The 27,802-nt window shown below is 44.9% G+C and overlaps 1 protein-coding gene and 1 long non-coding RNA gene across 2 annotated transcripts in view; one reads left to right on the top strand and one right to left on the bottom strand.

Annotated features, from left to right (window-relative positions):
- Positions 1-27,802, bottom strand: part of GALNTL6 (polypeptide N-acetylgalactosaminyltransferase like 6) — a 1,496,936-nt gene that overhangs the window by 66,685 nt on the left and 1,402,449 nt on the right. The window contains exon 9 of the mRNA XM_055577661.1: positions 5,961-6,182. Coding sequence (XP_055433636.1) covers positions 5,961-6,182 — 222 coding nt within the window. The remainder of the gene's footprint in view (positions 1-5,960; positions 6,183-27,802) is intronic.
- LOC129649807 (uncharacterized) lies at positions 1,951-26,271 on the top strand. Its single transcript, XR_008713297.1, has 3 exons — positions 1,951-2,045; positions 2,421-2,594; positions 25,973-26,271. It is a non-coding gene; the product is annotated as an uncharacterized LOC129649807 (long non-coding RNA).

Below are 27,802 nucleotides of genomic sequence, written 5' to 3'. Positions count from 1 at the left end.
TTTGGCACAATGGCGAGATGACAAATGGCTGTGCCAAGACTGGCACATTGAGGACAGCTGGAAGACACCTGAGTGGGAAAGACATGCCTGTCTCTTTTACGTCTTTTAGTCCTTCATGCATGTGAAGATGTGAGATTTTGCACAACTCTTTTTTTTTTTTAATAGCAAAGGAGTACTATAAATGGCTATAGTGAATTCATGAATTCTAAGGAGGGGAAGGAAAAAGAAGGCGAAAAATAATAGGAAATTCTATTTTGTCCATTTAGCATCTTGACACAAAAAAGAGACACTCACTTCCTCTGTGCCTGGTTTAAGAACAGCTTTCTGAGTTAAACCCATTCTCACCCAGTTTTCTTCTGTGGCACAACATCGTGGAAAGTGCATTGCTTCTATCTGAAGAGCATCAAGGGATGCTCAACTTACTACATGACTCAGAATCCCATTTATTTTCTCAGGGCGTGTCGCCTCCTCACTCCACCCACTACCCTGGTGACTGGAGGGCAGAATGATGCCTCCATCAGAGGTGACTTTAATCTCTTCTTGCCTTTGGAGTAGGAAGCTGGCAGGGGGAATTTGGAAATTGTTCATACAGAGGATTCTTGCTTTTGGAGGTTTTTCTTCTCCTTAGGATGTCAGAAGAGAAGGTTTCATATCTTGTTGGACTATGGTTTGGAATGTGGACCTGTCAGTCCATTGGAATCAGTCACCTGAGATTCATCACTCATACCATTTCTTCCCGGGCAGGCTTCCCAGAGAGGCAGACTCTGCAGACTGGCCAGGGGGTGGTGTGGAGACCCTTCCCATGTGGTGAGGTGGGTCACAGCCTGGCTTCCTGTGGGGGCCTGCAAACAGCCGTGCATGCAGAGGTGACAAGGTGTCAGGATCCTCCATTCCTTTGTTGTTTATTCACTTAGTAAGCATTTACTGAGCATATACTATATGTGAACTCTGGTGCTGGAGAAGACTCTTGAGAGTCCCTTGGACTGCAAGGAGATCAAGGCAGTCAATCCTAGAGGAAATCAACCTGAATATTCATTGGAAGGACTGAAGCTGAAGCCCCAGTACTTTGGCCACCTGATGCAAAGAGCCGACTCATTGGAAAAGACCCTGATGCTGGGAAAGATTGAAGGCGGGAGGAGAAGGGGACAACAGAGGAAGAAATGGTTGGATGGCATCACGGACTCAATGGACATGAGTTTGAGCAAGCTCTGGGAGATAGTGAAGGACAGGGAGGCCTGGTGTGCTGCAGTCCATGGGGTCGCAAAGAGTCAGACATGACTTAGTGACTGAACAACAAAATATGCCAAATCCTGCTTCTAGCTGCTGAAAGGCAGTATAACTTAACAAATCAACAGAATCCCTTTGCTCTGGAACTGGCTCTCTAGATAGACAAGAAACACAAGAAATAAGTAGACGGCAGAGCTTGCTGCATAGCGAGGGATGCTGATGAGAAGGAAAGAGCAGGGCAGGGGGTTAGGAGCAGATGAGGTGAGCAACCCCATGTGCATTGCTGCATCATGACAGGGGGGACAGTTGGGGAGGGCCCCTGAGAAGACAGTGCTTTTGAGGAAGTGCCTGAAGGAAGTGAGGGAAGCACCTTGGGGTCTAAGGTGGGGGAACAGCAGGTGACAGGGCCCTAAGGTGGGCTTGTGCCCAGCCTGACGGGGAGCAGCACTGAGGTCCTGGAGAAAGGAAGCTGGGGGCCACCAGGGAGGGCTGAGGTTGGAGGGGCACAACAGGGGCCAGGTCATTCAGGTACAGTGAGGACTTTGACCCCGAGAGAGCTGTTGGAAGGTCCTGAGTGAGGCAGTGGCCTGATCTCCCATCTCAGTGGCGAATGAGCCTCAGGAAGGAGAGTGGGAGTGGACGGATGAGCTTGGAGACACACGTGACAACTGGCGGGGTCTGTTGTGTATGGTCTGTAATGCACACATCCTTTCCGAGCTGGATTCCAACGACCAGAGCCTGAAACTGCCTTGGCACTTCACTGTTTACCTGGAGTTGTGTTGGCACGGACGAGCAAGTGGAAGCCGTTCCAAGTACAAGTGAGTAAGACAGCAAGCTACCTGCTTCCTGCCATAGGGCGCCCACCAAGGATGCTGTGTTTTTGTTGCTGGAGCTTTGTGGTTCCTTGCTACCACTGCTTAAACACACACACACACACACACACACACAGTGTGTGTTTCCCTTTTCACTTTCTTATCAAAACAGCAAGTGACCTATTACATTTATGTAGGAGTGTGGCCCATGCTGAAAATTCAAGTTTATAGGGAATAAAATAGCCTTTTCATATACTGGATTGGGCCCTGCAACAGAAAAGGGACATTGGTGAAAAGTAAAACTGGTGAAATCTGAATAAAGTCTGTAGTTGAGATTCATTTGTACTGATACTAATTGTGTACTCTGTGCTCTGTGCTAAGTCGCTTCAGTCGCGTCTGACTCTCTGTGGCGGCATGGACTGCAGCTCTGCCCGGCTCCTCTGTCATGGGATTCTCCAGGCAAGAACACTGGAGTAGGTTGCCATGCCCTCCTCCAGGGGATCTTCCCAACTCAGGGATGGAACCTACGTCTCTGAACATCTCCAGCTTTGGCAGGTAATGCTTAAACACTGGTGCCTCCTGGGAAGCCCACCAGTACTAATTACTGGGTTTAAATGTGCCGTGGTTAACGTCACAAACATATGATGCTAACATTAGGAGCGGATGAAAGATGTACGTCAGCCTTCTGTACCTTCTTTGGCAAATATTCTGTACATTTAAAATCATTCCAAAATAAAGTAATAAACAAAAGCACCCCACTTAGAGGGAAAAGAAAAACATGAGTGAAAACTTTGAATTTCTTTCAGAGATGAAATGGGTCCACAGATATGTTCTGCACATTTAGAATTTTTACCTACCATTAATACCAGGTTGCTATTATGAATATAGAGCTAGACAATGGTCTTTCCTTTTCATCACTTCATTTCAATTAAGCTACGTTGCAAATATTGGGTTTTCCACGTTATTGAAAAACCCAAACAAACTTCTTGGCCGACCGTGGCCTCGCCCCCTGCATTAAATGTCCAGGCATGACTCTTACTCCCCTCTGCTTGGGAAGTGGGTGTTTTCCAGTGTGGTTTACACCCACACCCTGTCATTTGTTGGTTTCCCTTCCCTCTGCCTTCCTCCCATCCTGACTCTTCATCCTTGCTGTATGTCACCCCTTCACTGAATAAATGTCACTAAATGTAACTGGTCCTAGAACTACTTTGCCACCTTCTACTTTTCCTAAACCTAAACATGACCTTTCTTGGTTTGCTGTTCTAAAGCTTTGGGGAAAGAAATTTGCCATTATATTAAAAAAAAAAATCTGACATTCTCCATGTCTGATTGTATAGACCAAGAATGATGATCTCAAATGTCTCTAGGGCCCAGGCAAACCATGCAGCAATATGAGACAGTTGAGACTAACAGATACGCTAGATAATCAGTGGGAATTTGCTGTGTGATGCAGGGAGCTCAAAGCTGATGCTCTGTGACAACCTAGAGGGGTGGGAGGGAGGTTCTTGAGGGAGGGGACATGTGTATACCTATGGCTGATTCATGTTGATGTATGGCAGAAACTAACTCAATACTGTAAAGCAATTAACCTCCCATTAAAGATAAAATTAAAATAACTCAAAAAAACCCACCCCAAGACAAAGAGTAATAGATACAGAAACTGGCATCGCCTACCTGGTTGTAAGATGGTTCTCATTTGATTATTCTGGCAAAGTTGTATCTTTTCTACAACCTCAGGGAAATTTCAAATCTGTTTCCAAGCAAGATGCTTTTTTTCCCCCCAAGGTGCTTTATAAATGCAAGTTATTATTTAGTCAGGCAATGTGGGAAAATGTGATCAGTCGCAGTTTAGGTAGTAACGGGAAGGAATAAAAAATTATGACTCCACAGAGGGAGAAGATGGATGAGATTTTAACCCAGGTGTGAATGAACACAGCGATACTGTGAGGTCTTAGAGGATGTTCTTAGTCACTAAGGCATGACCATTTTTAGATCATTATAGAAAGATGACAGACATAACCTCAACCAAAAAAAAAAACTCGAGGAAGAAACTTACCTACTTATTGGGTAACAAATTCTTATGTCTTACAATGGGTTAGACATTGCTCTCTCTGGATTGTACCTTAAATTTCTGTGGCTGTAAATTAAGCCCCTGGTAGATAACAAAAAGAATACTAGCAGCATAATATTATTAATATCCCAGGGATGCATTAATGAAATATTTAAGATGTACTGGAAAGAAAGTGAAAGTGTTAGTCACTCAGTTATGTCTGACTCTTTGTGACCCCATGGACTATAGTCCACTAGGCTCCTCTGTCCATAGAATTCTCCAGGCAAGAATACTGGGTTGCCATTCCTTTCTCCAAAGGATCTTTCCAACCCCAGGATAAAACCTGGGTCTCCCACATTGCAGGCAGATTCTTTACCATCTGAACTGCAAAGCCCCAAGATGCACTGGATTAAAGACCGAAGCACTCACTGACTTAAGCATCCATGGTCGGGACTACATGATGTAGAAAAAAACGTTAGGAGATGGAGCGTGTGGTGCTGGCCTTAGCGCCATCCTTCTTGCCGGTGGTATCCCAGGTCTATAGGGAACGACATATCTTCGGGCCTCTCAGCAAAACAAGCAGCACACAGGTGACTCCCTGAAGGAGTTTCCCCAGGGAGCCTGGACTCACCCCAGGACACTCCCCCACCTCCCCTCCTCCCCACCCCTCCTTGCCACATGCAGGCCTCCCCTGTTTTCAGAGCTCTGCTAAGTCACAGACGCTAAGCAGGCAGAGACACGTTCTCCCCACACCACAAAGCCAAGGACAACGATGGGAAGGCTCCTCCATGAGGCGAGACAGTCCACACCTGGCTTCCGAAAGCCCAGAGCCTTGGAATGGCGAGAACATCCTGCCCAGTCCCCTGCCATGAGCAGATGAGACCACGGCTAAATCCACACCATTCCATTTGAATCCCTGCTCTAGCATGCTCTTTCCTAAGGGAACAAACAGGGCTGAATGGAACTGAACCTATCACAAGAGTCCTTTACATGCCCAAAGGTACATGCTTTGGATTTGCCAACAGAGGCTTTCCAGCTGTTTCCATTTTAGATCACGAAATAAAATTAAAAAGCAGCACTCGGAGGTGGGACGCTTAGTCCTTATTTAAGGAGCCAATGGGGCTTCCCTGGTGACTCAGCTGGTAAAGAACCCACCTGGCAATGTGGGAGACACAAGAGAGGCTGGTTCAATGCCTTAGTCAGGAAGACCCCCTGGAGAAGGAAATGACAACCCACTCTAGTATTCTTGCCTGGGAAATCCCATGGACAGAGGAGCCTGGCAGGCTACAGTCTAGACGGTCGCAAGAAGTTGGACACGACTGAACAACCAAACCGCCACTAAGGAACCAATGAGGTTCCACACATGCCTCTGTGCTGGGTATTCTGGAAAAGTCTGTCCTTGTGATTCTGCCTGGCATACCTGGTTAGGAAAGCTGCCAAGCCCCTGGACACCTTATCCTTGCTCTGACAAATAGCAATCAGGCTGTGTGAGGAGGAGGGAGGGATTTTATCGTGGACATCTTGGCACGTTTATGTACACAGCAGCACCAGAGACATTTTCATTCTCTGCCAGCTCTTATGGCAGTTTCACAAATCTCAAATCAAAATATTTTCCAGGTGTGCTAAAAAAAATCAATTTTCAGAGTCAACAGTGGCCAAGGGCACCAGGGGTGAGCTCACTGCCCTTCCCCAGCAGCTCCTAAAGAGGCTGAACAGACGCTTATCAGAGATGGTTTCAGCCGACCTTTACTGACTGCTGGGCAGGGGAGCAGAGGGCTTCAGCAGCCCCCATCCCACCCCCGCTGGGGACGGCGAGGGGGGGTGATAAATTCTTTGTTTTTCACGGGGGGCTGGAGAGCCGGGCGCCTCACCTCACCCCAGGCCGCAGGCGGGGGCTCCACCGGAGGGTAGTACTTGGGCACGTCCCAGGCCACGGCTGCCATGAACCACTTGAAGTCCTTGCACTTGAGCTGTCTGCGGAGCTCCTTCTGCGCCGAGAGGTCCCCGGTGGACAGGTGCCGGTACTCTGGGCGCCGCTGGTAAATGTACTCGGCGAACTCGTCCATCCAGGTCTCTGCCACCCGCTTCAGGTTCTGCACAGGACAGAAGAGCGTCAGTGATTGGCCCGTGTCTGCCACGGTGCATCTCAGTTGCCCTCGAAATGGAAAAAAAAAAAAAAAAGGAATTAGACAACCTCAGGCAGCTCTGGTGGTGAGTTTTCCTCACTGCCAGAGGTGTGAGACAGTTAGCCTGAGGCCACGCATGCATTTCTGCTTCTGGCATGGGGTTTGACCGCCAATTAGCCCAAATAAATGAGACACAGACAGTGAAACACCCCGCGGACAAGCTGATCAGCTTTCTCATTCCTGCTGTTACTGCCCAATGATGAATTCTTTGTTTTTCACCCAGAATTGTAGGAGTTGGAGCTGGAGGTAACAATGTTGCTCTTAGGCATCTGATTGCTTAAACTGGTTCAGGGATCAATGAGGGATCTTGGCAAGAGTGAGGAGGAACCAGCTGTTGTTTTCCCAGTCACAGTGAGAGAACCCAGCAGGACTGAAACAAAGACCTTGTGTTCTGATGGTATTTTGTGCCACATGGAAGCCCAGGGAAACTAGTAATTCACGGCACAGTGAAGTTGGCTAAGGAGGCACCAAGGGGCCTCTGCAGGTGGAGCCATGGGGGCAGAGAGCAGGGAGGCTGGCCCCTTAGAGGAAGGAGCATGGAGGCTCAGGGTAGGAGGCTTGGCGTGTTTGCCAGTTTTGAGGTTCAACAGGTAACTTCTATGCTCTGGGTCTCAGATTCCTCGCCTGAAAAAGGGACATAGAGTCATCTGTCCCTCCATCATGGGAGTGCTTTCAGGATTAAGTAACATCTGGGTTTCAGTATTCTCCCCTGGGAAATCCCATGGACAGAGGAGCCTGGTGGGCTGCAGTCCATGGGCTCACAAAAGAGTCTGAGTGAGTAACACTTTCACTTTTCACTTGCCTTATTTTAAACACCCAACTGGTGTGAATATTGACCCTTTCCAGCTTCTCATTTGCACTGAGAAGATAAAATGAGCAGAAAGGCTGGGAACTCCACCAAGAGCCAGAGACAAGTAACTAGGAATGTTTAGGAAAATTGTTTATCTTAAAAATTGCTACACTGTCCTAAATGAGATTGTTTCTAATGGAATTGTACCCCTTTTTTTTGTTTGTTTTCTCAGTATGCACACCTCCAGCCTCCCTGGAGGGCCTCTCCCATCTGACCTCGCTCCCAACACTTGCCACCGCATCCTCCTTGGTCTCTTGGTTAGCATGGGTAGGGCTCAGTTAGTCAGCAAGAGACAGAGAAGACATGATGCTATAAAGACTACTCTGATTTCTTTTTTTTTTAAGTTTTTTTTTTTTTTAGATGGACCATTTTTAAGTCTTTATTGAATTTGTTACAATATTACTTGTTTTACGTTTTTTGTTCGTGAGGCATGTGGGCTCTTAACTCCATGAAAAAAGTCACTGTAGTTGCTCAGTCTTGTCTGCTCTTTGCCACCCCACGGACTAGGTAGCCCAGCAGGCTCTTCTGTCCATGGGATTCTCCAGGCAAGAAAACTGAAGTGGGTAGCCATTCCCTTCTGCAGGGGATCTTCCTGACCCAGGGATTGAACCAGGATCTCCAGCGTTGCACGCAGATTCTTTATCACTGAGCCACCAGGGAAGCCCCTTCACTCCCTGGCCAGGGATCAAACCTTCACCTCCTGCATTGAAAGGCGAAGTCTTAACCACTGGACCGCCAGGGAAGTCCCAGGACTACTTTGATTTCTTGGTTGCCTCTGTGTTCCTTTCGAAGATTCCTGGCACGGAGGGCTTAAGAATTTCTCTCTGATGGGTTATTATTTGCTATCATTGTGCTGCTTGCCACCTCATCAGCATTGCCTGGCCAAGAACATTTTCTTCTCCTCTGACTTCAGTTTACTTTGACAAATGATCAGAGTCGACATTATTTTGTAATAGTCTAACTCACTCCAGTATTCTTGCCTAGAAAATCCCATGGACAGAGGAGCCCAGCAGGCTACAGTCTATGGGGTCACAAAGTGTCAGACACGCCGGAACGACTGCACATGCATGCGCGCGCGCGCACACACACACACACGCACGCACATGTGCACACGGCCCTCACCACGGACTCTGAGCTGCCTGATTTGTGAGGAGGCTCGTGCTGTGTTCTGGGACCAGGAAGCACAGGCACACGTGATACCCAAGAATGAGTCTTCAGTGTCACCGTGCCATTTACCATTCATTCTGACAAATGTTCTGCCTGAAATGCATTCTATTTTCATTTGTCCTTGGACAAGCAATTTTTATGATTAGCAACAAAGGCTCACAGATAGGATGGAAAAAAATCAGTTGGTAATATTAAAACTTTATTTGTATTTGACTTAGATTTTTGGCTGTAGTTTCAATCTTTCTCCTAAACTTCAATTATTATGTAAAGTGAAAATATTTAATTTTTACCTACTTTGTGCTTCTCAGATAAACAAGTATGAGTAAAGGCAAGAAAATAGCAAAGAGCAGAGATGAAGAGGTAAATTACCCAGGAGTAACAAGGAAATGATTTATTCAGTGGTGCCTATGCATGTGTGCTCAGTCGTGGTCAACTGTTTGCAACCCTATAGCCTGCGGCCTGTCAGGCTCCTCTGTCCATGGGGTTTTTGCAGGCAAGAATACTGGAGTGGATTGCCATTTCCTCCTCCAGGGGATCTTCCCAACCCAGGAATCAAACCCCTCTCTCCTGCATTGCTGGTGGATTCTTTACCACTGAGCCACCTAGGAAGCCCTTATAGAAAGTGGATGCATGCCTTAGACGGAGGAGCCTGGTAGGCTGCAGTCCATGGGGTCGCTAAGAGTCGGACACGACTGAGCGACTTCACTTTCACTTTTCACTTTCATGCATTGGAGAAGGAAATGGCAACCCACTCCAGTGTTCTTGCTTGGAGAATCCCAGGGACGGGGGAGCCTGGTGGGCTGCCGTCTGTGGGGTCACACAGAGTCGGACACGACTGAAGTGACTTAGCAGCAGCAGCGGCATGCCTTAGAGATTCTGACAGCTTGCAAGAAAGATGTGTCACTAAGAAATCTGTTTGACTTGGGTAAATAAACACTTTTAGACTATAGATTCTGTGAAGTTAGGGGTAGATAGTGTTTTTGTTTTAAATTAAAAGGCCCTAGTACATGTGTGTGCTCATCTGAGCTTGCTAACTGTGGAGTTAATAAAAGACCATTTATAAAATGAACATGAGTAAACTCCTAGCTCATGCATGTATCTGTTGATAAAGGCACTGAAATAGAAACAGTAGTTTAAAAAGCACTACTGCTAAAGAGTTTGCTGCTTTGGGTTTTTGAAATAGAAATAGGAATTCTTGTGAAAACTCAAAGAGGAATTGACCAGTTAGATGCGTTCAATTGGGAATGGCTGTTAGGGTCAGGATGAATGTTTGCCAGAGACAGCAGCACGAACAGTGAAAGAGGCAGGCAATGGCAGGTTGGAAGATGGTCCGCAACCTCAGGGAGGCTGCAGGCTCACTGACCTGGGAACCAGGCAGGTTGCTTTGGCATGATCACATCCTTTTCAAATGGAAACACTTGGTTGCAGGTTAGGTTTGCTGCTTTCCCAAACACTCCAAAGAAAGCCAGAAGATCATGGACATACTCCAGGGATAAGGTCAAATCATTGAGCCCTTTTTGGTTACCTTTTCAGGAGACGGGAAAAGAGAACCAGCACAAAAATTGCAAAAACTAATTGCCAGTGTCTCTCTAGCAATGAGTGTTATATAACCATTTAGACAAACATATGAATCCTGACTGTTCTCTAATGTTTCGATGACTCATCAGACAGCCTCCACTGGTGACGCTCTGTTCTGAGTGCAGTTTCCCATCAGGAGGAAACTTTCTGAAGTGTCAACTATTGTAGTCAAGGAGCAGTCTAGAACAGTCCAGGTGACGGGTGAAATCATGTCGTTCTGAAGGCGTCATTCTGAAAATAACAAGACGCCATGTGACTCTTACACTGTCATTTTTAATTTGTAATTAGTTTTGGGGAAAAGATTGGACCTTCAGCTGAGGAATATTTTAAGCAGTTGCAAGAAGCATTTCATTGGCCTTTCATAGATTGTGGAATAAGTTCACCCACTATAGGAAATGGAATAATCACATACACATTTGAGCTCATCAGAGTATTTGCATAGAAGCACATGTATTTAGGGGCTTCCCTGGTGGTGGCACAGTGGTAAAGAATCCACCTGCCAATGCAGGAGATGCAAGAGACGGGGGTTCAATCCCTGGGTAGGGAAGATGCCCTGGAGGAGGACATGGCAACCCATGTTAGTATTCTTGCCTATGGAGAACCCCATAGACAGAGGAGCCTGGTAGACTATAGTCCATGGAGTCCCACAGAGTCAGACACAAGTGGGTGCACACACACACACCCCTACTTTCAAACACATGGAGGTGATGGAGTAGAAGCAGAGCGGTATTTCGCACTTAACACTGCTGGGAACACATGGACAGAATGGTGAAACTGACATCCCCAAATACATCTTGCCCGAGATGGTAATGAGAGAATAGGGAATCAGTGTGAGTGGGCCCATCTGTCCTGAGGTTACATAAGCATAGGTGATGCTGCTAAGATGCTCATGTGTGGGTATGAGAGCTGGACTGTGAAGAAAGCTGAGCACCAAAGAATTGAAGCTTTTGAACTGTGGTGTTGGAGAAGATTCTTGAGAGTCCCTTGGATGGCAGGGAGATCCAACCAGTCCATCCTAAAGGAAATCAGTTCTGAATATTAATTGGAAGGACTGATGCTAAAGCTGAAACTCCAATATTTGGCCACCTGATGCAAAGAAGTGACTCATTTGAAAAGACCCTGATGCTATTGAAAGATTGAAGATGGGAGGAGAAGGTGACGACAGAGGATGAGATGGTTGGATGGCATCACCAACTCAATGGACATGAGTTTGAGTAAACTCCGGGAGTTGGTGATGGACAGGGAGGCCTGGCATCCTGCAGTCCATGGGAACATGACTGAGCAACTGAACTGAACTGAACTGGATATCAGAAGATTCAAGGATTGGGATCAGGAAATCAGTTCCTGAAAATATCTAACTATCTAAAGACATGTCCTGCCAGTTTCCCTGGAGCACAGAGTGCCTCACTCTTCATCCTGAATTCCCTTCAGGAAGTGTCAAAAATCAGCAGCTACGGCAGCATAGGCAGATGGCAAATATCCTTGTTGTTCGTCACTAGCAAATACTCTTGGCAAGTACCAATTTTTAGTTGACAGGAAAAATAAAGTTATTTTGGAAATAGAAAAAAAAATTAGTTATGAACAGGAAGAAGGAGGATAGTATGGACACTGGGTGATCTATGCATGCCATCATTCTTTCCCAAACTATCAGGAGTTGGATATAAAGGTTGCTTATATATGTGGGGCCACAATGATGTTGGGAAAGATTGAGGGCAGGAGGAGAAGAGGGCAACAGAGGTTGAGATGGTTGGATGGCATCACAGACTCGATGGATATGAGCCTGAGCAAATTCCGGGAGATAGTGAAGGACCGGGAAACCTGGTGTGCTGCAGTCCCTGGGGTTGCAGAGTCAGACTGAACAACAGCAGGGTGTTAGGTGGGATTCCTGGTTTTTGAGATGTAAGTGAAATTGCGTTAATGTATTCCTGTCTTAGAAATTTGCATGGCTTCCCAGGTAAGCCAGTTTACACGTTCGTCCTTCACTTGGATGTCCTGTCTGGGATCCCTCCTTCCTTTCCTGGTGGCGTCCTGCCCAGGCTTGCTCTCTGCCCTGGCCATGCGAGCTTCATGGGTCACACATGCACTGTTCCTTGCCTCTCAGACATGTATCTGAGAGAGAGCGGTTCTAGACTTGGGAGATGTGAGGGAGAGGCAGACACGTAGCTGCCGGTAGTAGGTTGGAAGCTTGGGCTTGTTTCATATTCTTTTTATTGTTTTAAAAAATACACACATTTGTTTATTTGGCTGGAATTGGTCTTAGTTGCTGCATGTGGGATCTAGTTCCCTGACCAGAGGTTGAACCCAGTCCCCCCTTCATTGGGAGCGTGGAGTCTTAGCCACTGGGCCACCAGGGAAGTCCCTTCCTCCATATGCTTTAGCTCCTATAGAGAATTTCGTCCTGGACAAGATTTCCTCCCTGTCCTGTGCCCTCCTGCCATGTGCTGTTTTCAAAACTTCCCTCATGTCTCCTTTGCAGACAGAATATGGCATTTCTTCCCACTTTTATTACTGAGCACGGCAGCTTTCTCACTGTCTGTCTTTGTCTATTCTGGCCTGATGCTGAGGTTTCCCTTTCCAGAACCAACACATCCTTTCTAGGTGTTTTGTCTAACAAAGGTCCTTCCCCCACAATAAGTCACACAGCCAGCTCTTGAATTACGCCCCCCTTACTTTTGGTTGTGTAAAGAGTTGGCTGCCCATCATCAAAGACATTCCACAGCACGTCCCTAACTGTCCTCCCCAGTTTTATTCTCCTGCCTGGAACTCTGCTCAGGAGAGCTGCTCTGGCCCTTGCCCCTGTCTTTATTAAACAAGGAGGCCCCTGTCCAGAGGTGGCTCTGATGCCTCAGTGGTCTGTGTGAGCCAACTGAAATGTGGCCTGTAAACGCCTCCGGTTTACAGAATCAACGCCGAATCAACGCGTGCGCACCGCGAACAACCAACCAGCTTTCAGCTATCACCCATCAGATTCCTCCTCTGCTTCCGCTGCTTCTCTGCCCCGTTTAAGTCTTTCCCCAGCTCCTGTGGGTGGACCCCTCCTAACCCCTTCCCATCTGGCGCTGCTTGATTGGAACTGATTTTTGTTCAGCTAAACTCTTAAAATGTGTTAATTCTTTGGCTATGCTGGGTCTTTGTTGCTGCGTGGACTTTTCCCTAGTTGCAGTGCACAGGCCTCTCATTGCAGTGGGTTCTCTTGCTGCGGAAGACAGGCCGTGGGGCACACGGGTTCAGTAGCTGCGGCTCCCGGGCCCGAGAGCACAGGTTCAGTGGTTGTGGCTCCTGGGCTTATTTGCTTCTCTGCGTGTGAAATCTTCCTGGATCAGGTATCAGTCCTGTGTCTCCTGCATTGGCAGGCAGATTGTTTACCCCTGATCCACCAGGGAAGCCCTCAGATAAACTCTTAAACATTTTAATTTATCTCAGTTTCTCTCTTTACACACAGAAACTGCTAATACTAAAAAATGTGTCCGGAATTCAGATTTCACGAGGCGCTTTGTGTTTTTGTTGGCAACCTTCCTCCCAATACTCATAATCTGCATATACTGTGTACTCTGTGAATGTTTTTAAGTTGATTATGTGATGGTGTCTGCAGAGTCTGGCATGTCTTGATGCTGTTGCCGGTACAGAGTGAATGCTTTGCTTCTGTGGAAGTTATTCTGGAGAGACTCCGAGTTCTCTGCAAGAGAAGCCTGTGATCACACAGCGGTGATCTGAATGTGTTTCCCAGTCCCACTGCTTTTCTGATGGGGGTCGGGGTGGGGTCCTGCTGGCCCTCTGTCAGTGGCTTCAGATAGCAGCAGTGGGCTAGGAGGGTCCCCTGGAGAAGGGAACAGCTACCCACTCCATGAAAACCTTGGGACCCACCTTGAGTGGGTGAGCCCCCTCCCCCATTGCCCCCTTGTCCACAGCACAGTCGGAGCTGGGGTGGAGCCCAACCCTGAGGTCCAGAGACAGAGACCTCCACCTACTTACTTTTCAGACTCTAGTTAACCAACAAGTTAATTCAGCTTAGCCCTGTGGCGCCCTCACCTCTCGCTGCCAATTAGCACTGCCATTATCTGAAAGTGAAAGTCGCTCAGCCGTGTCCCATGCTTTGTGGCCCCGTGGTCTGTAGTCTGCCAGGCTCCTCTGTCCATGGATTCTCCAGACCAGAATACTGGAGTGGGCTGCCGTTTCCTTCTCATACTTGTTTAATGACGTGTGAAATAAAAGCTGTTATTTTGAGCACCTTCTGTGCATACGACATTGAGAGTCTGCACGTTTTTTATGTCACCCCAATGGTTCCTTGTGTAACAACACGCCCCCCTATTCAACACAAAGTCCTGTTCATCTCTTCCTTCTCTGTGTTGCTCAAATATTTATTTTTTAAAATATTTATTTGGTTACACTAGGTCTTTTGGGACTCTGATGGCTCAGATGGTAAAAAAATCTGCCTGCAATGCAGGAGACCCAGGTTTGATCTCTGGGTTGGGAAGATCCCCTGGAGAAGGGAATGGCAACCCACTCCAGTATTCTTGCCTGGGGAATCCTTTGGAGTCCATGGGATCACAAGGTGTTGGACACGACTGAGAGAAAAACACTTTTCACTTTCAATGGGCCTTTAGTTGTGGCATGTAGGTTCTAGTTCCCTGACCAAGGGTCAAACCTGGGCCCCCTGCATTGGGAACATGGGGTTTTAGCCACTGGACCGCCAGGGAGGTCCCTGTTCAAATATTTATTAACTCACTTAACACAGTCAGCCCTGTATTAGAGGTCTTGAGAATTCAAGTCTTGTTTTTGGTGTGCTCTCCAGGACTACATCTTTCCTTAATTCTAATGCTCATCAGGTCTTGGAATTGATATTTTCACAGGAACACTTAATCACGTTGCAATCTCAGTTTGTAAGAACGGATTTCAGCTTTGACTGATCATTTTAATTGTGAAGCATGAGGAAAGTAGATATTTCTGTTACACCTGCTGCTTCACCAAATGCCATAAGTCTATCCACTAATTATTATTATTATTATTTTTTGCCAGCAACAGTTTAGACCCTATGGCTCCCTCATCCTGAAAACTTGATCCCTATTCAGTTTCTGAACATACTGTGTGGGGGCTGATTATTTCCCTGGCTGAGAAGCTGTCCCACACATGTGAGTTACCTGGGCCACCTCACTGCAGCTGCTTGTTTCTTTACGGCGGGTGCAACCCTGTGTGCCCACTGGTGGGAGCCCCGCTGCACAGGCTGTGCTAGTGTCCATATTAATCTATTGCATTATGGCGGGTTTCTCTATCACTGGTTATTTTTCCCAGAAGCTGCCGGGTAGCCAGCAAAGCCAGCCTCGCCCAGAGTTTATTTGTCACAGTCACTCCTCCAGCAAGGAACCACATCACTCTCCCAGAACGTTAAAAATTCTGCTTAGATTTAAAGGCATTTTTTTCCTCCCCTTTGAAGCCTAAGAACACTTCAGTAGCTTCCGCGTCCCGCCCCAAAACCCTCTGATCATTGATGGTGTGATAAATGTCATCACGGCTGCAGCTCAGAAGAGGATCTCTTTACAAAAGCCTCAACTCACTACAATTATTTAGCCCAGCGCTATTTTTCCTCTGATCTAAAGACTTCTTTGAAGTCGGTGGGACGCCTCCAGCATAAGGAGAGGATGGTTAATCCAGTCCTCAAAAAGAGACTTTTCCGACAGGCAGTTTCCTCTCTTTTCTTTACTAAGCCTGCATGAGCTGTTTGCAAGTGATTGCCTTCTCTTGACTGTTTTGATATAATTTAATTATACCTCTATTGTGATTTTTGGCTGAATATTTTGGATTATATATTTCTGATAGCATTTAATATGGCCTTTAGATATAGAATAAACAACTCTCCAAATTGTTTAGCTGCCTACCTTATTAAAAATGCATGTAAACCTAATTGAAAATAGTTTTATTGAGGAATAATTGATAGGCAATAAATTACTCATATTTTACATTTTATTATTGTTTTTTAAATTATTTATTTATTTATTGGCTGTGCTGGGTCTCTGTTGCTATGTGGACTTTTCTCTAGTCGTCTTGAGTGCTGGCTCCTCTCTGGTTGCAGTGCATGGGTTTCTCATTGAGCTGGTTTCTCTTGTTGTGGCTCATGGGCTCAGCAGTTGTGTGGTACACGGACTTAGTTGCTCAGTGGAATGTGGGATCTTCCTGGACCAGGGGTCGAACCCACGTCTCTTACATTGACAAGCAAATACTTTACTGTTGAGCCACCAGAGAAGCCCTAACTTTATTATTATTTAAAAATTTATTTATTTATTTATTTTGGCCACACCAGACAGGGATACTAGTTCCCTGACCAGGGATTGAACCCATGCCGCCTGCAGTGGAAGCATGGGGTCTTAACCACTGAGCCTCCAGGGACATCCCAGCTACTCATATTTAAAGTGTACAGTTGACATGTGTGTTCCTGAAACCATCATTGCAAGCAAGATAATGAATATACCTATCACCTTCAATCATTTCCATATGTCACTTTAAAATCTCCCCATCTCCTTTCCTAGGTGCTTCTTCCATCCCCAGGCAACCACCGATCTATTTGAAAATTTTAAATTAAGCCTTCATATCTGTAAAACAGTTTTAGGTTCACAGCAAATTTGGGGGGCAGGGACAAAGATTTCCCACTTATCCCTGCCCCCCTCCCATGCACAGCCTCCCCCACTATCCACACTCCCACAGAGTGTTTGTGTGTTACAGTGACACCCGATAATCATGCAAAGTCCACAGCTTACATTATGGTGTTGTACACTGATCTACTTTTTGTCACCATAATTTAGTTTGCATTGTCTACACTTTTAAATATAATGATAAAATATGTGCTCTTTTTGTCTGGCTTCTTTCACTATGTGTAATTATTTTGAGATTTACCCACATAATTGCATGTACTGCTTTTTATTACATTTCATAGAGTATGTATGGCTAGACCAAAATTTGTTTACCCATTTATGTACTAATGGACAACATAGAAATGCAAAAGATCAGAAGAGACTGCATGAATAATTATTGTTGTTCAGTTGCTAAATCATGTCTGACTCTTTCTGACCCCATGGACTGCAGCACACCAGGCTTCCCTGTCCCATATATGAATAATTATATACCAACAAGTTGGATAACCTAGAATAAATATATAAGTTTCTAGAAATGTAGAATCTACAAAGACTGAATCATGATGAAATAGAAAATATGAAGACTGATTACTAATAAGGAGATTGAGTTAGTAATCAAAAACATTCCAACAAGCAAGACATTCCAATAGCCAGGGCCAGTGGCTTCACTGGTGAATTGCACCAAATATTCAAAAAATAATTGGTACCGATTATTCTGAAGTTTACTCCAAAATAGCAGAGAAGGGAACTCCTCCAAACTCATTTTACAAGGCCAGCATTACCCTGATACCAAAACCAGATAAGGAAGCCACAGGAAAAGAAAATTACAGGCCAATATCCCTGATGAACATAGATGCAAAATTCCTCAACAGAATATCAGCAAACCAAATTCAGCAATACATTGAAAGGATCGTATACTGTGATCAAATGGGATCTATTCTAGGAGTGCAGGGATGATTCAGCATTTGCAGATCAGTCAGTTTGATACACCACATAGCAAAATAAAGAATAAAAATCTTATGATCATCTCAATAGATGCAGAAAAAACATGTGATAAATTTAACATCCATTTATAACATTAGATCAGTGCCAAAGTAATTGAGGTTAGTGCAAAAGTCAACCACGATTACTTTTGAACCTCAATTACTTTTGTACCAACTGCAGTTACTTTTGCACCAACCACAATTACTATTACTTTTCCACCAATATAAACCCTGAAGACTCAGTAAAAAACTGTTAGAACTAATAAAAAAATTCAGTAAAGTTGCAGGATACAGAATCAATATACAAAAATCTGTTGCATTTATATATACTAATAATGACCTATCAGAAAGAGAAATTTAAATAGAATCTCATTTACGATTGCAACAAAAGAATACAACACCTAGGAATAAATTAAACCAAGAAGATGAAAGACCTGTATTTTGAAAACTGTAAGATATTAACAAAAGGAAACGAAGATGACACAAATAAATGGACAAATATTCCATGCTCTTGATTGGAAGAATTTAACAGGCATACTTCTAAAATATTGCAGGTTTGGCTCCAGACCACCATGGGAAAGCAATGATCACAATGAAATAAGTCACATGAATTTTTGGTTTCCCAGTACATATAAAAGTTATGTTTATACTATACTATAGTATATTATTTAAATTATCCTATAGTTTATTAACTGTATAATATATACCTTAAGTAAAAAATTTTATTGCTAAAAGTTACTAGCCATTTTCTGAGACTTCAGAGAGTCATAGACTTTTGCTGGAGGAAGGTCTTGCCTCGCCGCTGGTGGCTGCTGACCGGTCAGGATGGTGGTTGCTGAGGGTTAAGAGTGGCTATGGCAATTTCTTAGGCTAAGAGCACAGTGAAGTTTGCCAGGTTGATTGACTTTCCTTTCACAAATGATTTCTCTGTGGCATGCAGTGCTGTTGGACAGCATTGGTAAAACTTCACCTCAGAACTTTAAAATTGGAGTCAATCTTCTCAAAACCTGCCACTACTTTATCAACGGAGTTTATGTCATTTTATAAACCCTTGGTTGTCATTTCCCACGTGGTGCTAGTGGTAAAAAACTTGTCTGCCAGTGCAGGAGACATAAGGGATGTGGGTTTGATCCCTGGGTCCAGAAAATCCCCTAGAGAAGGAAATGGCAACCCACTTGAGTATATTCTTGCCTGGAAAATTCCATGGACAGAGGAGCCTGGTGGGTTACAGTCCATGGGTTTGCAAAGAGTCAAACCTGACTGAAGCTGACTTAGTATGCACAGCATGCGTTGGCGGGAGGACTCGGTTTCCTCTCTGGGGCCTCTCTACAGGGCTGCTTGAGTTTCCTTGTCCTGACAGGGCAGCCAGATTTCCCCCAAACCACCCATCCAAGAGAGCAAGGTGAAAACTAAAATAAGTGCCTTTTATGACCTAGCTGCGGAATCTTCCCAGGTGCGCAGGGGTCAAGAATCCCCCTGCCAATGCAGGAGGTGCAAGAGATGCGGGTTCAATCCCTGGGTCGGGAAGATCCCCCGGAGTGGGAAGTGGTAACCCACTCCAGTATTCTTGGCTGGAGAATCCCATGGACAGAGGAGCCTGGTGGGCTACAGTCCCTGGAGTCACAGAAGAGTCAAACACGATTGACTGAGGACACTTGGAAGCAAAAAATAGGTGACAGGACAAAAAAGTATGCTTTCTGCTTTGCTTTATTTTTTTCATCCCTTAAGACCATATTAGGCTAAGATTGAGGGTCAGAATATGATGGTGTTATTATTTTTTTTTATTTTTTAATTGAAAGATAATTGCTTTATAGAATTTTGTGGTTTTCTGTCATACATCAACAAGAATCAGTCATAGGTACACCCATGTTCGATGAAGTTATTTTTCATGACTTGGTATGAAAATTGTTTTTTTTTTTTTAATTTTATTTTATTTTTGAAGGGAGTCCAAAAGAAACAGATGTTTCTGTGTCCCAGTGAGGAACCACAGTGTGTATGGCCACAGCCAGATGATGGCCATGCTGTCCAGGTCTCTCCAGCATCCAAACAAGTTCTTTGAGCACTGAAGTGCTGGTTTCTCTAGATAAGCACCACTAGCTGGAGGTTGATGCTCTTACTGTGAATGATGGTGCTGGCGTGGCTTCCCCAGTGACTTCACAGGCAGGGGACAGAGGCAGGTGGGGTACAAGGCTTGGGGCCAATCTGGAGGGATGCAGAGTGGACCACTTTTGTCCATATATGTGAGCATGCAGAGGAAGCCTTTGGGGATTACTAGAGAATGGCACCCCACTCCAGTACTCTTGCCTGGAAAATCCCATGGATGGAGGACCCTGGTGGGCTGCAGTCCATGGGGTCACTAGGAGTTGGACACGACTGAGCGACTTCCCTTTCACTTTTCACTTTCATGCATTGGAGAAGGAAATGACAGCCCACTCCAGTGTTCTTGCCTGGAGAATCCCAGGGACGGGGGAGCCTGGTGGCTGCCGTCTATGGGGTCACAGAGTCGACATGGCTGAAGTGACTTAGCAGCAGCAGCAGAGACACCTGAAAATGGTTGGAAGGGCATTCATCTGGCAATCAAGCAAATGGTATCCCACTCTATCACAAAGGGAGTGCAAAGGGCAGTGTGATCTCATTTGTGGATGATGACTGTTAATGCACACACACATACTTATATATAAATCACAACCAGCATTTTCTAACCATCAGTCAAGGAGAGTATCAAGTGTCTTGTTCCCCCACAGTAAGCATTCCAACAAACTGCGGTTAAACTAAATGGTGCTAAACCGTTGTTCCATCTGATATTAGAAGACCCTGTTTCATTTTCCGTACTACTTTCAAAAAAAGCAAAAAAAATCCTTTTAATAGCTCACACAGTGTTCTTAGGTTGAAAACGATATCGTTTCAAAGTTTAGGCAACCTATGAAATCTTATTTTTATAAACTGTTTTCAAAATTAGAACACTAAGGGCATTCAGACACCACAAAGCCGCCCATCGGTTTGTGACCATTTCTCAATGTACAGACTAGCAAGTGGAATTGTTTTTTCCACCTCAAATGACATCACAAAGTAGATGTGAGCCTTCCCTGGTGGTCTGGTGGTTGGGAAGCGGTCCTCCAATGCAGCGGGTGCAGGTTTGATCCCTGGTCAGGGGACTGAGGTCCCACGTGCCTTGTGGCCAAAAAACCACAGTCGTGGGCTGGAGGCAGTGTTGTGACAAATTAATTCATTGGATGTAAAAAAATGGTCCACATTTAAAAAAGAATCTTTGAAAAAAAGGAGATATGCTTGGGCTGGAATTTCAGTCAGAGATGAGATTCTTGCCATGAACTAATAAACTATGGGAAACAAGGGAGATTAGAATGGAAAGGACACAGCAGAGACCTCCAGCAGAGTGTCACTTTGCGTTTACACATCTCAGGGTAAGAAGTTAATTTCTCCCAGTGAATCCCTCCCAGCCAGGTGCTCCTGTGGCTTTATTGTCCAACTGAGGTCCCAAAAGGCAGAATCCGAGAGCACCAGTGCTGCTCCCTCTTGCGAGAGTTGCCATTTTTTTGGTGGGGGGGAAGTTATGCAGATTGTGGTATGCTGAAATATTTTAATGTGCTTAAGTTTCGGCAGCTTAATTTTCTAGCAGCAGGGACCTATTTGTCTAGACAAGCTTTCTCCTTTCTGAAGCTCCAGTGGAGTTGTGAATGCAGGAAAATGTTCAGTTCTAATGGGGATAATGATGAAAATGCAATTATAAATTCCCCAGCCCACAGACAGGGCTTGCCATGTTTGTTTCTCAAGTGCTTTGTTTTAAAAGAAACGTAAATGAATGCTATCTAACAAAAGGGTGCCAAGGTGCTCTAGGTAGAAGAAAGAGAAACCAAAAGCTGAGTGGGTAAGTTTGCATTGGAAAGTAAAAATAATCCCCAACTTAATTTTATTAAAAATGACAAGATAAAAAATGATTAATCCTGATGGCCAATTATCATGTAAATATTCAGGATCCCTTCTTAAAGATTATGCATGCATGCTCAGTCACTGAGCCATGTCAGACTCTTTGCAACCCATGGATTTCAGTCTGCCAGGCTCCTCTGTTATGGGATTTCTCAGCAAGAATACTGGAGTGGGTTGTCATGCCCTCCTCCAGGGGATCTTCCTGACCCAGGGATTGAACCCAGGTCTCCTGTGTCTTCTGCATTGACAGGCTAATTCTTAACCACTGAACCACCTGTCTCTAAAAAATCTTCCAATAGGGTGAACAAAAAACTGATGTGAAATGTTGGGTCTCACTCACTAGATAGTCCAAGAAATCCTATATTGTCTCTAAAGCTTAGAAATTGCTTGTCTTAACTACAGCCTGTGTTTTACATCCGTGAAAATAGTAGATAATTGATTCACAAGTCAGCTGAGTGAGAACTTGGGGAGAAAGAACTGAGAAATATCTGGAATGATTAAACGGAGCAAAATAATGTTGGGAAGAAGATTGCATTTGTGGGAGTTTTGGGGGAAAATATGCAGAGAAAATAGACAAGAAGACCAGAAAAAGTTAGTTTTGAGCAGTTTGGTGGGAAATGGCTGAGTTTTTAAGTAATATTGTCTTCACCTTGCATATTTTGTTCATGAAACTTCCAAATGGCCAGAGACTGTACCCATGAACAATTTGCTACTTCTCTCTATCTCTCTCTCTCTTTTAAAAAATATTTATTTGGCTGCACCGGGTCTTAGTTGCAGCATTCAAACTTAGTTGTGGTATTCAGGATCTACTTCCCTGACCAGGGATTGAACCCATCCCCCTGCATTGGGAGCCTTAGCTACTGGACCACCAGGGAAGTCCCCCTCTTTCTTTTCTGGTGTCTGTGTTTGGTAAGAAAATTCTATGATTTACCTCAATATTGTTTAAATATTTTCAAGGCAAAGTGTGATTCTGCCGTTTTTCTTTTTTGGTTTTTGTTGAAAGAATAGATAAAAACATGGATACATAAAAAAAGTACTGAGACTACTAGAGTTGGAATTAGGGAGTGAGTGAGGGTCAAGTGGTAGGGAATACACTTGTGTTTCACATTTCCCCATCTCTTCTTCTTTGGTCCTTGGCAGATGGAATAGTTGTACTTTTTCTCATAAGCCTCATATGCAAAATAAGTGCTCAAAAAAGAAGCATCATTGAAGGGCTAGTACAATGCTGTGCTGGCAGAAGCTTATTTCTGGTGAAGTGTCCTTGGGTGAGGTGACATTCTATTACAAAGCAGAGGGTTGATTTAATTGAAAGGTCCAGTGCTCTTGGCTTAGGATATGGGGCAAGCTGTATGCATTCTGCCTGGCACTTGGTAGGCACATGATAAATATTTATTGAAGAATTTCTGTGGCCTGAGCCTTATTTGTGGCTGGAGATGACATTTATCTTCATAGCATGCTACGGACTCATCAAATCTTAATGATTTATTGAATCATCATAGTCATGTAATAAAGTTATGATTGATATTTAGGAAGGCTATCAGGAAAAATGATGAAATATTATTTATGAAAGATGCTTGGAATAAAAAATTCAATGTAGAGATTCCTCAAACAATTAAAAATTGAACTACTCTAGGATCCACCTATCCCACTTCTGAGTATTTATCTGAAGAATATGAAAATTCTAATTTGAAAAAATATATGCACCCTCATGTTCAACAAAGCATTATTTACAATAGCTAAGATATGGAACAACCTAAGTGCCCATCAACAAATGAAGAAATAAAACATGCAGTATATATACACAATAGAATATTACTCAGCCATAAAAAAGATGAAGTCTTGCCATTTGTAACTTCGGTGGACCGTAAGGGTATTATACTAAGTGAAATAAGTCAGATGGAGAAAGACAAATACCACATGATTCCACTTAGGTGTGGAATATAAAAGCAAACACACAAAAAGATCAAGAATAAATGAATACACGAAACTAAACCAAAACAAACATGTAGACTCAGAGAATAGAGCAGGGCCACAGAGGGGAATGGCCAAGATGACTAAAGAGGACCAACTATATGGTGATCGATGAAAACTGAATTTTTGGTGCTGAGACTGCAGTGAATACAAAAATAGAAATATAATGCTGTACACATGAAACTTACATGATGTTATATCAGTTTTACCTCAATGTAAAATAAATGTCGAGGGCTTCCCTGGTGGCTCAGTGGTAAAGAATTCACCTCCCAATGTAGAAGACACAGTTTCAATCCCTGATCTGGGAAGATTCTACATGCCTCGGAGCTACTGAGCCCACAACTTCTTGGCCTGTGCTCTAGAGCCTGGGAGCCACAACTATGAAGCCTGCACGCCCTGGAGTCTATGCTCTGCAACAGGAGAAGCCACCACAGTGAGAAGCCTGTGCACTGCGACTAGAGAGTAGCTCCCGCTCGCCGAAGCTAGAGAAAAGCCTGAGAAGCAATGAGGACCCAGTACAGCCAGTGAATAAAATTGTAAAAAATGAATAAAATTTAAAAGTTCTGTCTAAATAGGGAATATTATATTCTGAAATATGTCCGGGAAGGGAGAGGCATACATAATAACAGTAGGTAAACCGTCTTTAATTTTTGCCAAGAGTGCCGATTAGCCTTATTGCTCTTTTGGTTATACTGTAAGGAAGAATTAGAAGTAGTTACTGATTTGAGAGGAAGTGCTTCTGCATAGAAGTCCTAACCATTTATGAAGACCGTCTTTTGGGAAGAATTCATCATCGTCTTCTGCTCTTGGGGAGGGGGAAGCCCACAATAGGTCACTGTGTCCCTGAACTTGAGGACAGTTCCAGATGGTGCATCTGGATTCCAAGGCTGGCTGCTGTTGGTGGCCAAGGCTGTAGCGTCACTGCTCATACCTGCAGGGCATCTTCATGAGAGGCCACAGATGGACAGTCATCTGGGAGAAAGGTCGCTTTGTGGGGAGTGGGGGGTCGATTTCCCATTCGTCACCATGCTGGCTGCTTTCTTGACAACTTTATTTTCTGATATCAAACTAGTCTTTTTGGTCTTGTTCATGCTTTTTCTCAACTGATACATTCTTCTGAGATAAACAAAGGAACATGTCTGCGTATGTCAGCTATTGCTCGCTGTTTCAGCTACCCTGGCGAGGCGGCTGACGCCACGGCGCACAGGAAAGCGCTCACTGATGGGCCTGGGACGGCCTTGCTCTGACACTGAAGCCCCGCTCCTCCCCTCCCCTTCCCTCTTCTTGTTGGTCAATTGCTAACTTGTGTCCGACTCTTTGAGACCCCATGGACTATACCCACCAGGCTCCTCTGTCCGTGGGATTTCCCAGGCAAGAATACTGGAGTGGGTTGCTGTTACCTTCTCCAGGGGATCTTTCCAACCCAGGGATTGAACTTGTGTCTTCTGCGTTGACAGGTGGATTCTTTACCACTGAGCCACCAGGGAAGCCACCTCAATCAATTCAAGGATCTGAGATGATCTATGGGATCAGGGGGGCTGGATGTCCCCAGGGATGTGGCACCAGGAGAAAGTCACCCCAGGAAACACATCAGAAAGTCACTCACAGCTGACAAAGGCAAGACAGCTCTGTCCACCACACAAACGAAGCATAATAACCACAGGAAATATTCACACCTCATTGAATTCCTGCTAAGAAACCCTAAGTAAATATATAAAGTCAAAATATCTGTAATATCCATGTGGATCACAGTGTAGCCTATAGGATCATTAAATGGATAATTTGTTATTATAGAACATATATCACTATATATTAATAGATGAAATTATGCTAAGTATTACTTAGGAGACCTACTTTCTCTTGTGTTAAATCATAATGCCAGCCATACTGTTGTAAACCCTACACAAATGTTTATCCGTAAGTAAATGATGGAAGACACCAATTTCATTCCATTGTGAGTCTGATGGTTTTACTTAATCCTTCTGACGTTGGGATTGTCACATACAGGGTGTAGGACTGCGTGGATTTCCTGTCCCTGTTGGGGCTGCTAGTTATGAAAAATGAAGGTTTGTGCTCATCTAGTTCATTGTTTCTACTTCCAGGGCCTAGCACAGTGCCCTACTTGACAAGTTTTTTTTTTTTTTAATGAAAATTTCTTTCTTTTTTTTTTTTATGAAAATTTATTGGTGAAGAAAATCTGCAAATATATATATATATATATATATATATATATATATTTATATTTATATTTTGGTGGGCTCTGAGAATTGTGGTCGGGAAGTCTGTGCACATCTCCCAGGTCTGGTTCTCCCTGAGCAGTGGTTGCTTATAAGCCAGCTTGTCTAAATCCAGCCTCAGACCCGTCCCTTTCTTTGGCCCCGGTGTCTGTGGGTATCATCATTCCTTCGTCTCGTCCCTGTGTCTGTTTTTGCACAGTGTGGTAAAGCCATGAAAATCTCTTAGGAAGTTTTCTTTAGAGATGCTTCTTACATTCAAAATGCTACCTTCTTTAGTCTTTCTCCCCTTTAATATTGACCTGCTGGTTGATCTCTCCATTTTACCCCTTCTCTTTTTATCCAGGCACTTCCTGTTCAGGAATCGAGAGTGCCTCCCTGCAGTCTGTAGGGAGAAGGCACACACCTTGGTCTGCATTCTAGGGGACCGCTGCACGTGGCTGCAGCAGCTCAGGCTCAGTTGTTCGTCACTCTCCGCGTACCTGGCCCTCTGCGCCTGCCAAGCCTGCCCATGACTCCCAGCCATTCCTGTTTGCTGTGAGCCCTGGACAGACAGTCCCCGCTCTGCTCACTGGACATTTACTCTCTGTCCCCTTTAATGTGAGTTACATTTTCAAGCGTCATAGGTCATCCTGCACAATAAATTATTATGGGGATTTGACTTTGGCTTCATAGCTCTTATCCTGAAATTTGGACAATGGTTGCCTTAAAATGCAAGATGAAATTTAAAAAGGAGAAATTATCCATCTTATGTTGATGGTAAAACACAAACAGATACAGAACCCCAATTTGGGCATCCCTTAGACACTTAGAGTGAGAGCTGCTGACTTAAAAAATAGTCACAACCTAAAAGTTGAGAGTTATGTTTTATTGTGGAAATTTTTAGGACTTAAGCCCAAGAGGCAGCATCTCAAGTAACTCTGAGAGAACTGCTCCAAGGAGGTGGCAAGGAGGAGACTCAGAATATATAGAAGTTTTGCAGCAAAGGGCAGGTAGTCTGAATATCAAGAGATTATTGTTAATTAAAGAAACCCAGATGTCTTAAGGAATTTAGCGCTTTGCTGTATATGGGATGATGCATGAGTCTGGGCTCACTGCAATCTGTCCTTTCATACACACCTCACATCTGGGGCCAGCGTCCTGTGATTTGCACATCCTGAGCCCCTCGGTGTTCCCTGTCGGGAGTGGCAGCAGCCTGGCAGCTGTTGATGGCAGGTATTTTTCTCCTTCCTGAGTTCCCTGGAGGGCTGGGATCACTGATGAGTGTGACATCTTTATTTATAGATATGGCAAGAAGTATTCCAGTTCTCAGGGATGGTGTCTACTTTGTCTCCCACGTGGCCATGTGAACCTCTGGGACCCCCACCCACAGATGCAGGGCTGCCTGCTCTGCAAGGGGCCCCCTGGGGACGTGCCCTGGCCATGTGCTCTGCGGGGACCACATTGTGCTTGCATCAGCTGGCATGTTTAGCCGTGGAATGGTGGTTCTGCTACTATCATGTTGCCTGCCCCAAGTCCAAGGGCGTGATGGCCCCAAACACACCGTCACACTGAGGCTCTTGTAATGGGTTCTGCAGAGCATGTGGCTCATGTCACAGCCTGTCACGGGGGAGGGTCTTCTCGGAGGGTGACCACCCTCTGCCACTCAGTCACTTGGCTGTGCCATCCAGCTGCTCTCGCCTCCATGTGTAGGACAGTCGGTGCCATCCCAAGGAGGGGATGCCTGTCACCTTGGCCCTGGGGACACTTGGATCCCCCTGCAGCACTAGGGGTGGGCAGCCCTTCCCGCAGGGACTGGCTGTTTGTTCCTGGTGAGATGCTGCTACAACTGTGCTTGGAGTACTGACCCTCGACCCTGAGCCAGGGCGGGAGAGCATCTGGTTACCAGATGAAGCGGCATTGCAGGGCGTGATGTCCCAGCTTTTTGCTTTGTGTGGGAACTGACATAGGCAGGTTCTAATTTTTAATTTTGCCAAATAAGGGCATTAATGAAAATCTACTCATCGCATATTCTGTCATAAGAGGAAAAAAATGCCTAAAATTACTGCATGAGATGTTATTAAATGGAATAGATTTAGCTTTGTGATTCTCATTTTCCTCCGCTCACTGAGACTGGGTGAGAACTGGTCCAGGAACGGGTCCCCTGGTCCTAAGTTTGGGAACCCTGATTCTGTGA

The sequence above is a fragment of the Bubalus kerabau genome, chromosome 4 (assembly GCF_029407905.1).
Source record: "Bubalus kerabau isolate K-KA32 ecotype Philippines breed swamp buffalo chromosome 4, PCC_UOA_SB_1v2, whole genome shotgun sequence".
Classification (NCBI taxonomy): domain Eukaryota; kingdom Metazoa; phylum Chordata; class Mammalia; order Artiodactyla; family Bovidae; genus Bubalus; species Bubalus kerabau.
The sequence above is the reverse complement of the archived record's forward strand: the minus strand, read 5'-3'. Positions and strand labels throughout refer to the sequence as shown.